General features: G+C 43.4%; 1 protein-coding gene across 1 annotated transcript in view; it reads right to left on the reverse strand.

Moving 5' to 3' along the window:
• Positions 1-12,711, reverse strand: part of LOC112071597 (hippocalcin-like protein 1) — a 22,531-nt gene that overhangs the window by 6,755 nt on the left and 3,065 nt on the right. Inside the window, 4 exon segments of the mRNA XM_070439450.1 lie at positions 15-53; positions 409-438; positions 441-513; positions 6,688-6,969. Coding sequence (XP_070295551.1) covers positions 15-53; positions 409-438; positions 441-513; positions 6,688-6,969 — 424 coding nt within the window.

The following is a 12,711-nucleotide window of genomic DNA, read 5'->3' on the forward strand; positions in this document are numbered from 1 at the left end:
GTAGTAGGGATCACTTTTGGCACCTTTAATGAACTCTTCCAGTGACAGTTTACCTGGGGGGGGGGTGGAGAGAAAAGGGAAAGAGGATGTGTGAGAGAAAGAGAGAGAGAGAGAGAGAGAGAGAGGTGAAAGGGGGAGATGGAGAAAGAGAGATAGAGAGAAAAGGGGAGAGGGAGATGGGTGGAGAGAGAGAGAGAGAGAGAGAGAGGAAAGGAAAAACAATACAGGGAGGGGAATGTTAAAAGGGGAACAGAGAGGGGAAGAGAAAGCGATAGGAGAACAGAATAGAAAGAGAGTAAAGGGGAAGAATTGAAAATACTCACACAAAACTGCTCAGACACTCTCAAAACTGTAACATGACAGGATCCCACCCAATTCTCCCCCATCCCTTTCCCCTCCCTCTCTCACCATCATTATTGAGGTCCATCTGTCTGAAATCTTGTCTGTTCTCTTCTCCGGCGTGGCCTCATCCTCCGGCATCTTCATCACAGATGACACCATCTTATAAATGGCCTGAGGAGAGAGGGAGGAGCAAGTAAGAAGGGACGAGGGTGAAGAGTAGGAGAGGGAGAAAGAGAGGGAAAGGGAGGTAGGTAGGAGAGGATGGAGGTAGGGAGAGGGAGAAAGAGAGGGAGAGGGGTAGGGAGAGGAAGGTAGGTAGAGGAGATGAGAGGGAGAGTAGGGAGAGGGAGTAGGGAGGAGAGAGGTAGGGAGAGGGGAGGAGGTAGGGAGAGGGATGAGGATAGGAGAGGGAGATAAGAGAGGGAGAGGGTAGGGAGAGGAAGGTAGGTAGGGAGATGGAGAGGGAGGGCGGAGGGATGGAGAGAGGTACAAGGAGAGGGAGAGGTAGGGGAGGACAGAGGAGATAGGAGAGGGGGGTAGGTAGGGAGGGAGAGAGGGAGAGAGGGAGGGAGGTAGGGAGAGGGGAAAGGGAGAGGAGAGAGGGAGGGAGAGGGAGGGAGGTAGGAGAGGGATAGAGGTAGATAGGGAGAGGGGGGAGTAGGGAGGAGAGAGAGGGAGAGAGGGAGGGAGGGTAGGGAGAGGGAAAAGAGAGAGGGAGAGAGGAGGAGGAGATGGAGGTAGGTAGGGAGAGGGAGGTAGTAGGGAGAGGAAAAGAGAGGGAGAGAGGTAAGGAGAGGGATAGGAGGAGAGGGAGGGAGAGGTAGGGAGAGGAAGAGAGAGGGAAGAGAGGAGGGAGAGGGAGAATAGGTAGGGAGAGGGAGGGAGGAGGGAGAGAGGGAGAGAGTAGGGAAGAGGGAAATGAGAGAAGGGAGAGAGGTAGGAGAGGGAGGGAGGTAGGGAGAGGGAAAGAGAGAGGTGAGAGAGGTAGGAGAGGGAGGAGGTAGGGAGAGGGAGGTAGGTAGGGAGAGGGAGGGAGAGAGGAGAGAGGTAGGGTGAGGAGGGAGGTATGGGAGAGGATGGAGGTTGGAGACGAAAAAGAGAGAGGGAGGAGAGTCTAGTGAGAGGATGGTAGGTGGGAGAGGGAGAGAGAGGTAGGGAGGAGGAGGAGAGAGGGCCTCTCCCCTCCCTCTCCTCTCCTCCGTCTCTCCTCCTCTCATTCAGCAGAGCAGAACCTCAGTGAGCCAGGGGATAATCCCAGTATTCTGCATACTCAGGGATAAACCCTGGTTAAATTTAACTCACTAATCCTGGAGCACACAGCGCTTGCAACCATACTGCTCTCAGTACAATACAGAACCATATATTCTCTGCACCCGTTCTCATTCTCTTTCTCAAACTTTCCCTATATCTATGTACCCCAATCTGTCTCTTCCTCACTCTCTCTTGTAACTGTCTCCTCAGCTAAACTGGTAAAGACTTCCCAGTTACAACAAAAACTTGAAAAAAACACACAACACTGTAATTCCCGCCCCAAAATATTCATGACCAACCCTACGTAACCTCTTTACTGGCCAGCTAACGAAACAATGCTGATGTCACAGGTGTGGCTAATCGCCTTCCCATTGGACACACACTGGATTGAATCAATGTTATTTATACGTCATTTCAATTAAATGAAGTTGAACCAATGCAGAATAGACTTTTGAATTGAYGTCTGTGCCCAGTCGGCTACAATCAAGACAGAAATGTCATTGGTTCAATTGACAAATTAGTTGTTTATTTTGTTGTGTTTCTCTCTATTTGAGGTGTGGCCACCCACATGAGGGGCTGCAGTTCAGAGGCGTGGGTTGTTTCTGGGGAGCATTTGGGGAAAATGGATGGGGGAAAATGGATGGATGAGGGAGGCAATATGGATGCCTGCCTTCCTGTTCGGAAACAACTTCCCATGCCTTTTTAGCTCCTTTGATTGTTCCGTTAGTGTCATTTTAAATGGTGTGTAAAATGTTCCCTGAGCCAGCTGAAGAATGACTAACCATACCCAAATTCTGTATTAATTGCTGACCCTGTTCCTGTTGTGTTTGGTCTCTACTTCACTCTGCCTGCTCAACCTAGATCCTAAGAATCTGTCACTTTCCACCACTTGACACTAGCATCTCTTAATTATCACTAGCATCTCTAACAACCATGCTGACAGCAAACTATGCAACTGTCAGCCGTTCCTTCTATTGGATTGTGCAGCAATAAATCTCCCCACTAGGGGGCAGACTTCCTCACTTCTATCTGTCAATCTGAGAATCCTTTGCATTGTTTGTCCAGATGTTTTACCATATGACAGCATTAGTCCTAATCCCTTACACAGGGATGGTTTGAGGTGAACGTTTTTAGTACAGTTGTAGCAGTAAGATGGTRGATGTAGTTAAACCGATCAAGCGATGAGGTTCCTTAAGGTTAACTTCTCTAGGGTAGGGGGCAGCATTTTCACGTTTGGATGAAAAGCATACCCAAATTCAACTGCCAGCTACTCATCCCCAGGAGATAAGATATGCATATTATTAGTAGATTTGGATAGAAAACACTCTCAAGTTTCTAAAACTGTTTGCATCATGTCTGTGAGTATAACATAACTTATTTAGCAGAAGAAACCCAGAGGACAAACTATTCAGATTTCTTTTTTTGAGGTCACTGTCTTTTCAATGATATTTCATTGGGAAACCAGATTTCTAAGCGAATTGCTTGCAGTTCCTACGGCTTCCACTGGATGTCAACAGTCYTGAGAAATAGGTTGAGGTTATTCCTTTGTGTAATGAAGAAATACGKCCATCTTGAAGTCGAGTCACTCCAGGTGTCGTGTTTGATTGAAGTGCATGTCCAAAAGGCATGCTACATTTAGTTTTAATCCTGTATTGAACACAGATCATCCCGTCTTCAATTTCATCGATTATTAACGTTAAAAAATACCTAAAAGTTATATTACAAAGTAGTTTTGAAATTTTTTGGCAAAGTTACAGGTAACCTTTGAGATATTTTGTCGTCACGTTTGAGCAAGTTGGGACCGGTGTTTTTCTGGATCAAACGCGCCAAATAAATGGACATTTTGGTAATATATCGACGGAATTAATCTATCAAAAGGACCATGTGTGATGTTTATGGGACATATTGGAGTGCCAACAACAGAAGCTCGTCAAAGGTAAGGCATGAATTATATTTTTTATCTCTGCTTTTGTGTCGCGCCTGCAGGCTTGAAATATGCTTCTCTCCCTTTGTTTACTATTGTGCTATACTCAGATATAGCATCGTATGCTTTCGCCGAAAAGCCTATTTGAATTCTGACATGTCGGCTGGATTCACAACCAGTGTAGCTTTAATTTGGTATCTTTCGGGTGTGATTTAATGAAAGTTTGATTTTATAGTTAATTTTCATAGTAATTAATATTAATTTGGCGCTCTGCATTTGTGATACAGTGATACAAGTGATACAAGTAGCGTCTTGCCTAAACTCAGATTTTTGGATATAAATATGATAACTTTACCGAACAAAAAATACATGTATTGTGTACATGAAGTCCTATGAGTGTCATCTGATGAAGATCATCAAAGGTTAGTGATTAATTTAATCTCTATTTCTGCTTTTGTTTACTGCTCTCTTTAGCTGGAAAAATGGCTGTCTTTTTCTGTGACTTGGCTCATACCTAACATAATCGTTTGGTGTGCTTTCGTCGTAAAACCTCTTTTGAAATCGGACACTTTGGCTGGATTTACAACAAGTGTATCTTTAAAATGGTGTAAAAAAACTTGTATGCTTGAGGAATTTAAATTATGGGATTTCTGTTGTTTTTGAATTTGGCGCCCTGCAGTTTCATTGGCTGTTGACGAGGTGGGACGCTACCGTCTCACATACACTAGAGAGGCGTTAAGCTGTTTAATACAGTTGTAGCAGTAAGATAATGGATGTAGTTAAACGGATCAAGCGATGAGGTTCGTTAAGGTTAAAGCTTTTAATACAGTTGTAGCAGTAAGATAGTGGATGTAGTTAAACCGATCAAGCGATGAGGTTCGTTAAGGTTAAAGCTTTTAATACAGTTGTAGCAGTAAGACAATGGATGTAGTTAAACCGATCAAGCGATGAGGTTCGTTAAGGTTAAAGCTTTTAATACAGTTGTAGCAGTAAGATAATGGATGTAGTTAAACGGATCAAGCGATGAGGTTCGTTAAGGTTAAAGCTTTCAGTACAGTTTGATAGTCATACACTACTGGTCAAAAGTTCTAGAACACCTACTCATTCAAGGGTTTTTCTTAATTTTTACTATTTTAATACATTGTAGAATATTAGTGAAGACATCACAACAAGAATGTACAAAGCTGTCATCAAGGCAAAGAAAGGGTGGCTACTTAGAAGAATCTCCAACATAAAATATATTTAGATTTGTTTTAACACTTTTTTGGTTACTACATGATTCCATATGTGTTATTTTATAGTTTTAATTTCTTCACTATTATTCTACAATGTAGAAAATAGTAAAAATAAAGAAAAACCCTTTAAAACGTTTGACCGATAGTGTACAATAAACAGATTACGTTTACCGTGGTTGCAGCTGTTAAACTAGTTGTTGACATGCTTTTGGGTTCATTTTAAGGTTAAAGGTTTTAATACAGTAGGATAGTAGTATATTTAAGCAATATGGCCTGAAGGGGTGTGGTATATGGCCAATATACCACGGCTAAGGGCTGTTCTTAGGTACGAGGTGATGCGGAGTGCCTGGATAGTCCTTAGCCATGGTATATTGGCCAGATACCACAAACCCCAGAGGTGCCTTATTGCTATTATAAACTGGTTACCAACGTAATTAGAGCATTAACAATATGTTTTTGTCACACACCCGTGGTATATTGTCTCATAAACCACTGCTCTCAGCCAATCAGCATTTAGGATTCGAAACACACAGTTTATAATACAAACATATGAAGCTTTACTCTTGTACCGTATATTTTCGGGATGTCCAAATGGTCAATGACGGGTAATTCTCAGAGTAAGAGGGACACTACTAGTCTCACGCCATACGGCAGAGGGTTGAAAACATAATTCTGTTAACACTCTCACTTCCTTGCAAGATTCTACTTTATTTTCTATCTAAATACAAAGCTGGAATCACCCAGGTTTAAAAAAGGCTTATTTTAGGAAAGTTACTTTTTTTTCTTTTTTTTTTCTCGTGATAATCTGGCCAATGACACATAGACCGGGTGGTGATGACGGCCAAGTACATCACTGGGACCGTGCTGTCACCCATCCAGGACATCTACTACTTAAAAGTACGAGTTGTTTTCTCCCTTACCATCTGGCCGACAGTAAGGGAGTGAACAGCTCGTGGCTGGGGGGGGGGTGTGGGGGTCCTTGATTATGTGTGGGGTCTGTCACCCTATGAGCTCTAGTGAAAAGTAGTGCACTATATAGGGAATAGGGTGCCATAGGGCTCTGGTCAAAAGTAGTGCACTATATAGGGACTAGGGTGCCATTTGGGATGCAGCCAGGACTCTAAAAGTCCATAAAAGTAGTTCAGGATTCCCAGCTAGTACAGCTCGTAGAGACAACACAATGCTACAGTTGGCTAAGCTAGCAATGAACAGTTCACCTCTGTTACATTTGCCATCTTAGTGCTAAACAATTTCAGCCACAAAAAAAACCCAAACTGTTTTCTCTGTTTATCCTGTAGGATCTCCATCCCTTCATCATGACTGGTGGGTCTATTGTCCTGTAGGATCTCCATCCCTTCACTATAACTGGTGTGTCTATTGTCCTGTAGGATCTCCATCCCTTCATTATGACTGGTGTGTCTATTGTCCTGTAGGATCTCCATCCCTTCATCATGACTAGTGTGTCTATTGTCCTGTAGGATCTCCATCCCTTCATCGTGACTGGTGTGTCTATTGTCCTGTAGGATCTCCATCCCTTCATTGTCCTGTAGGATCTCCATCCCTTCATCATGACTGGTGTGTCTATTCATCAATCAATCAATTTCAAATGTAATTTATGAATCCCTTTTCACATCAGCTGTTGTCACAAAACACTGTACAGAAACCCGGCCTAAAACCCCAAAGATCAAGCAATGCAGAGGAAGAAGCACGGTGGCTAAGAGCAACTACCTAGAAGGCAGGAACCTAGGAAGAAACCTAGAGAGGAACCAGGAGGAAGTATTTAACCACATTTAAATGAGAAACATTGGTTACTAAAACGAGCTGGGCAAGCTTGAGCATTGCTTACTTAAACGAGCTGGGCAAGCTGGAGCAGAAACTGAAGTGGACCTCCTCACCTGTACGACCTCCACCAGGACTACAAATCCCATGTCTCACCTGTACGATCTCCAACATCTCATCACGGCTGATGTACCCATTCCCATCCAGGTCATACATGCTGAAGGCCCACTTCAGTTTCTGCTCCAGCTTTCCCCGTGACGTGACACTCAGCGCGATGATGAACTCCCGGAAGTCGATGGTTCCGTCGTTGTTGGTGTCGAACGTTCGGAAGACGTGCTCGGCGAACTTGGAGGCATCTCCGTACGGGAAGAAGTTGGCGTAGATCTTCTTGAACTCCTCCACGTTCAGGTTGCCGCTGGGACAGTCTTTCAGAAAGCCCTAAGGAGAGCGAGAGAGAGAGAGAGTGTGAGAAAGAGAGAACAGAGAGAGAGAGAACCGAGAGAGAGAGACAGAACAGAAAGAGAGAGAACAGATAGTGAGAGAGAGAGAGAGAGAACTGAGATGGAGAGAGAGAACAGAGAGAGAGAGAACAGATAGAGAGAGAGCTAGAGAGAGAACTGAGATAGAGAGAGAACAGAGCGATATAGAGAGAGACCAGAGAGAGCGAGAGAGAGAGAACAGATAGAGAGAGTGAGAGAGAACTGAGATGGAGAGAGAACAGTGGGAGAGAGAGAGAACAGAGAGAGATAGAGAGAGAGCGAGAGAGAGAGAGAACAGAGAGAGCGAGAACAGAGAGAGAGAGAACAGAGAGAGACCTTTTGTAGCCCTCGTTCCATTGCCAACACCAGCAGATAGTACCCACGACATCATTCTCTGAAAACAGACTTTATGTCCAGCATTCATCAAGTTTCAAGTTTTATTAGTCGTATTTACAGTATACACACAGTACACACCATCCAACTGAATGTTTACTTGCAGGTTCCTTCTCAACAACTAAACAATAAGAACATATAAAATATAAGACGAGGAACTTAAAGTAAATGGCTCAGTAGAATAGAACATTTTTTATATAAATAGAGTAAAATAATACAAATTTGAGCACAAGTATAAAATCAATTATATATATATGCTATTTGTCAACATAAGGTGTAGACTAAATGCTTTTTGTCACATACAGGTGTAGACTAAATGCTATTTGTCACCTACAGGTGTAGACTAAATGCTATTTGTCACATACAGGTGTAGACTAAATGCTATTTGTCACCTACAGGTGTAGACTAATGCTATTTGCACCTACAGGTGTAGACTAAATGCATTTGTCACTACAGGTGTAGACTAAATGCTATTTGTCACATACAGGTGTAGACTAAATCTATTTGTCACATACAGGTGTAGACTAAATGCTATTTGTCACCTACAGGTGTAGACTAAATGCTATTTGTCACATACAGGTGTAGACTAAATGCTATTTGTCACATAAGGTGTAGACTAAATGCTGACTTATGGTCCTTTTCCAAAAATAAAGATATATTTTTTTAAATACATAAACAATTAATATAGTGACATGAGGAATAAATACACAGTGAATAACGAATAATAATAACAAATAAAAGTAACATGGCTAAATACAAATCAAATCAAAAAGTGTATTCTTACATACGCCTAATACAACATGTGTAGACCTGTACGCCTAATACAACATGTGTAGACCTGTACTCCCTGACGAAGGCCCATGCAGCCGAAACGCCGTTAGAGTTTTTAAACTTCTTTTCATTGAACATGCCATACAAATAAAGATATTTTAATGATTTATATGAAGAGTGCCTTGGTCCTCCTTTCTTTCTGATGACCGTGAAATGCTTATCTTAAAGAGACATTACAAGCCCTACAGGAGTAGAAAGTACCATGTTTATCTACAGGAGTAGAAAGTACCATGGCTATATACAGGAAGTAGAAAGTACCATGCTATTATACAGGGAGTAGAAAGTACCCATGTCTATATACAGGAAGTAGAAAGTACCATGTCTATATACAGGAAGTAGAAAGTACCACGTCTATATACAGGAAGTAGAAAGTACCAAGTCTATATAAAGRGAGTAGAAAATACAAGCACCGAGTCGATGTGCAGGGGTGCGCGATAATTGAGGTAGCTTTGAACATATATACAGTGCTTTCAGAAAGTATTCAGACCCCTTGACTTTTCCACATTTTCTTACATTACAGCCTTATTCTAAAATGGATGGAGAAAAAAGATCCTCATCAATCTACACACAATACCCCATTATGACATCACAATACCCCATTATGACATCACAATACCCCATAATGACATCACAATTCCCCATAATGACAAAGTGAAAATAGGTTTTTAGAAATGTATGATTATGTGTGGGGTCTATATAGTGCACTACTTTTGACCAGAGCCCTATGGAACCCTATTCCCTATATAGTGCACTACTTTTGACCAGAGCCCTATGGCACCCTATTCCCTATATAGTGCACTACTTTTCACTAGAGCCCATAGGGTGTATAGAATAACTCTCTGACAGAGCTCCAGAGTTTCTCTGTGGAGATGGGAGAACCTTCCAGAAGGACAACCATCTCTCCACCAATCAGGTCTTTATGGTAGAGTGGCCAGACAGATGTCACGTCCGTGGTTGAAGGAAGACCAAAGTGCAGCGTGGTAAGCGTACATTTTCCTTTATTATGGAATGACGCCAACAAAACAAGAAACAAAATAAACGACCGTGAAGTTTCCGAGGGCTATAGTGCCACTAACACAAGTCAACTACCCATTATCACAGGTGGGAAAGGGCTGCCTAAGTATGGTTCTCAATCAGAGACAACGATAGACAGCTGTCCCTGATTGAGAACCACAACCGGCCAAAACATAGAAAACCAAATCATAGAAATAAAGGACATAGAATGCCCACCCAAATCACACCCTGACCAAACCAAATAGAGACATAAAAAAGGCCCTCTAAGGTCAGGGCGTGACAACAGAAGCCACTCCTCAGTAAAAGGCACATGACAGCCCACTTGGAGTTTGCCAAAAGGGACCTAAAGGACTCTCAGACCATGATAAAAAATATTCTCTGGTCTGATGAAACCAAGATTGAACTCTTTGGCCTGAATGCCGAGCATTATGTTTGGAGGAAACCTGGCACCATCCCTACGGTGAAGCACGGTGGTGGCAGAATCATACTGTGGGGATGTTTTTCAGTGGCAGGGACTGGGAGACTAGTCAGGATCGAGGGAAAGATGAACAGAGCAAAGTAAAGAGAGATCCTTGGTGAAAACTTGCTTTGGAGCGCTCAGGACCTCAGACTGGGGTGAAGGTTCACCTTCCAACAGAACAACGACTGTAACGACTCTCGTCGTTGGTTGAAGGAGAGGAGGACCAAATCGCAGCGTGGTATGTATCCATATTTATTTGAATACTTTTTTTAAGACGAACAAAACAATAAACAAAACRAAACCCAACGACGCTACAGTCCTGAACTTGAGAATATATAWAACACAAATAACGCACGAACAGGAACAATCACCCACAAACAAACAGTGAGAACAGCCTACCTTAATATGGTTCCCAATCAGAGACAACGTAAAACACCTGCCTCTGATTGAGAACCATATCAGGCCAATTAGACAACCCTAAACCAATGAAACACATAACATAGAATATACCCACCCAGCTCACGTCCTGACCAACTAAACAAAGACTAAACAAAGGAAATAAGGTCAGGAACGTGACAACGACCCTAAGCACACAGCCAAGATAACGCAGGAGTGGCTTCAGGACAAGTCTCTGAATGTCCCTGAGTGGCCAAGCCAGAGACCGGAAATTAACCCGATCAAGCATCTCTGGAGAGACCTGAAAATCAATCAATCAAATGTATTTATAAAGCCCTTCTTACATCAGCCGATGTCACAAAGTGCTGTACAGAAACCCAGCCTAAAACCCCAAACAATGCAGGTGTAGAAGCACGGTGGCTAGGAAAAACTCCCTAGAAAGGCAAGAACGTAGGAAGAAACCTAGAGAGGAACCAGGCTATGAGGGGTGGCCAGTCCTCTTCTGGCTGTGCCGGGTGGAGATTATAACAAGATGTTATGTTCAAATGTTCATAGATGACCAGCATAGTCAAATAATAATAATCACAGTGGTTGTCGAGGGTGCAACGTGTCAGCACCTCAGGAGTAAATGTCAGTTGGCTTTTCATAGCCGATCAATAGCTGTGCAGCAATGCTCCCCATCCAACCTGACAGAGCTTGAGAGGATCTGCAGAGAAGAATGGGAGAAACTCCCCAAATACMGGTGTGCCAAGCTTGTAGCGTCGTACCCAAAAAGTCTCAAGGCTGTAATCGCTGCCAAAGGTGCTTCAACAAAGTACTAAGGGTCTGAATACTTATACAAATGTGATATTTAAGTTTTTTTATTTGTAATAAATTAGCTATTTTTTTAAAATAAAAACCTGTTTTTGCTTTGTCATTATGGGGTATTGTGTTCAGATTGATTAGGAAAAAAAACAATTTCAGAAATTATAGAATAAGCCTGTAACCTATTTTTTTTTGAAAAAGTCAAGGGGTCTGAATACTTTCGTAGACACTGTAKGTAGGGGTAAATGATAGATAATAGACAGTAACAGCAGTATACTGTAGGTAGGGGTAAAGGATAGATAATAGACAGTAGCAGCAGTATACTGTAGGTAGGGGTAAAGTGACTAGACAACAAGMTAGATAATAGACAGTAACAGCAGCGTATTTGGTGTGTGAATGTGTGTGTAAGTGTGTGTGTTGGTGTGTGGCGTCAGTATGCTTGTGTTGGGATGTCAGTGTCAGTATGTGTGAGTGTGTTGAGTAGAGTCCAGTGTGTGTGTGTATAGAGTCAGTGCAAGAGAGTTAGTGCAGGTAGTTCGGGTAGCCATTTGATTAGCTATGTAGCAGTATTGTTTAGTAGTCTTATGGCTTGGGGAGTAAAAGCTGTTCAGGGTCCTGTTGTTTTCAGACTTGGGGCACTGGTACCGCTTGCCATGCGGTAGCAGAGAGAACAGTCTATGACTTGGGTGCCTGGAGTCTTTGACACTTTTTTGGGGGCCTTCCTCTGACACCGCCTGGTGTAGAGGTCTCGGATGGCAAGGAGCTCGGCCACAGTGATGTACTGGGCTTTGTYACCACCCTCTGTAGCGCCTTGCAGTTGCCGTACCAAGTGGTGATCCAGCCAGTCAAGATGCTCTCGATGGTGCAGCTGTATAACTCTTTGAGGATCTGAGGGCACATGGCAAGTTTTTACAGCCTCCTGAGGGGRAAGAGGCGCTGACATGCCCTCTTCACGACTGTGTTGGTGTGTGTGGAGCATGTTAATTCCTTAGTGATGTGAACACCGAGGAACTTGAAGCTCTCGACCCAAATCCACTACAGCCTTGTCGATGTGRATGGGGGYGTGCTCGCCTCTCCATTTCCTGTAGTCCACAATGAGCTCMTTTGTCCTGCTGACGTTGAGGGAGAGGTTGTTGTCCTGGCACCACACGGCCAGGTCTCTGACGTCCTCCCTAKAKGCTGCCTCATCATCGACGGTGATCAGGCCAAGCAACTTGGTGTCGTCAGCAAACTTAATGACGGTGTTGGAGTCGTGTTTGGCCACGCAGTTGTTGGTGAACAGGGAGTACAGGAGGGGACTAAGCACATGCCCCTGAGGGGCCCCCGTGTTGAGGATCAGCGTGGTGGATRTGTTGTTACCTACCCTTACCACCTGGGGGTGGCCCGTCAGGAAGTCCAGGATCCAGTTGCAGGAGGGAGGTGTTCAGTCCCAGGGTCCTTAGCTTAGTGATGAGCTTTGAGGGCACTATGGTGTTGAASGCTGAGCTGTAGTCAATGAACAGCATTCTCACATAGGTGCACCTTTTGTCCAGGTGGGTGAAGGCAGTGTGGAGTGCAATAGAGATTGCATCGTCTGTGGATCTGTTTCGGGCGGTACGAATTGAAATGGGTCCAGGGTTTCTGGGATGATGGTGTTGATGTGAGCCATTACCAGCCTTTCAAGTATAATACAGGAAGGAACAATTTATAGTCAAAYATTTACACGTGTTTTGGGGGAAGGGAGAATTGGCTGGAAAAGTGTTCAAATTGTGCATTATTTTACAATAATAATAAGAGACTGGAAGCAGCAGATGTGATGTGTGT

The sequence above is a fragment of the Salvelinus sp. IW2-2015 genome, unplaced genomic scaffold (assembly GCF_002910315.2).
Source record: "Salvelinus sp. IW2-2015 unplaced genomic scaffold, ASM291031v2 Un_scaffold1654, whole genome shotgun sequence".
In the NCBI taxonomy this organism is placed as follows: domain Eukaryota; kingdom Metazoa; phylum Chordata; class Actinopteri; order Salmoniformes; family Salmonidae; genus Salvelinus; species Salvelinus sp. IW2-2015.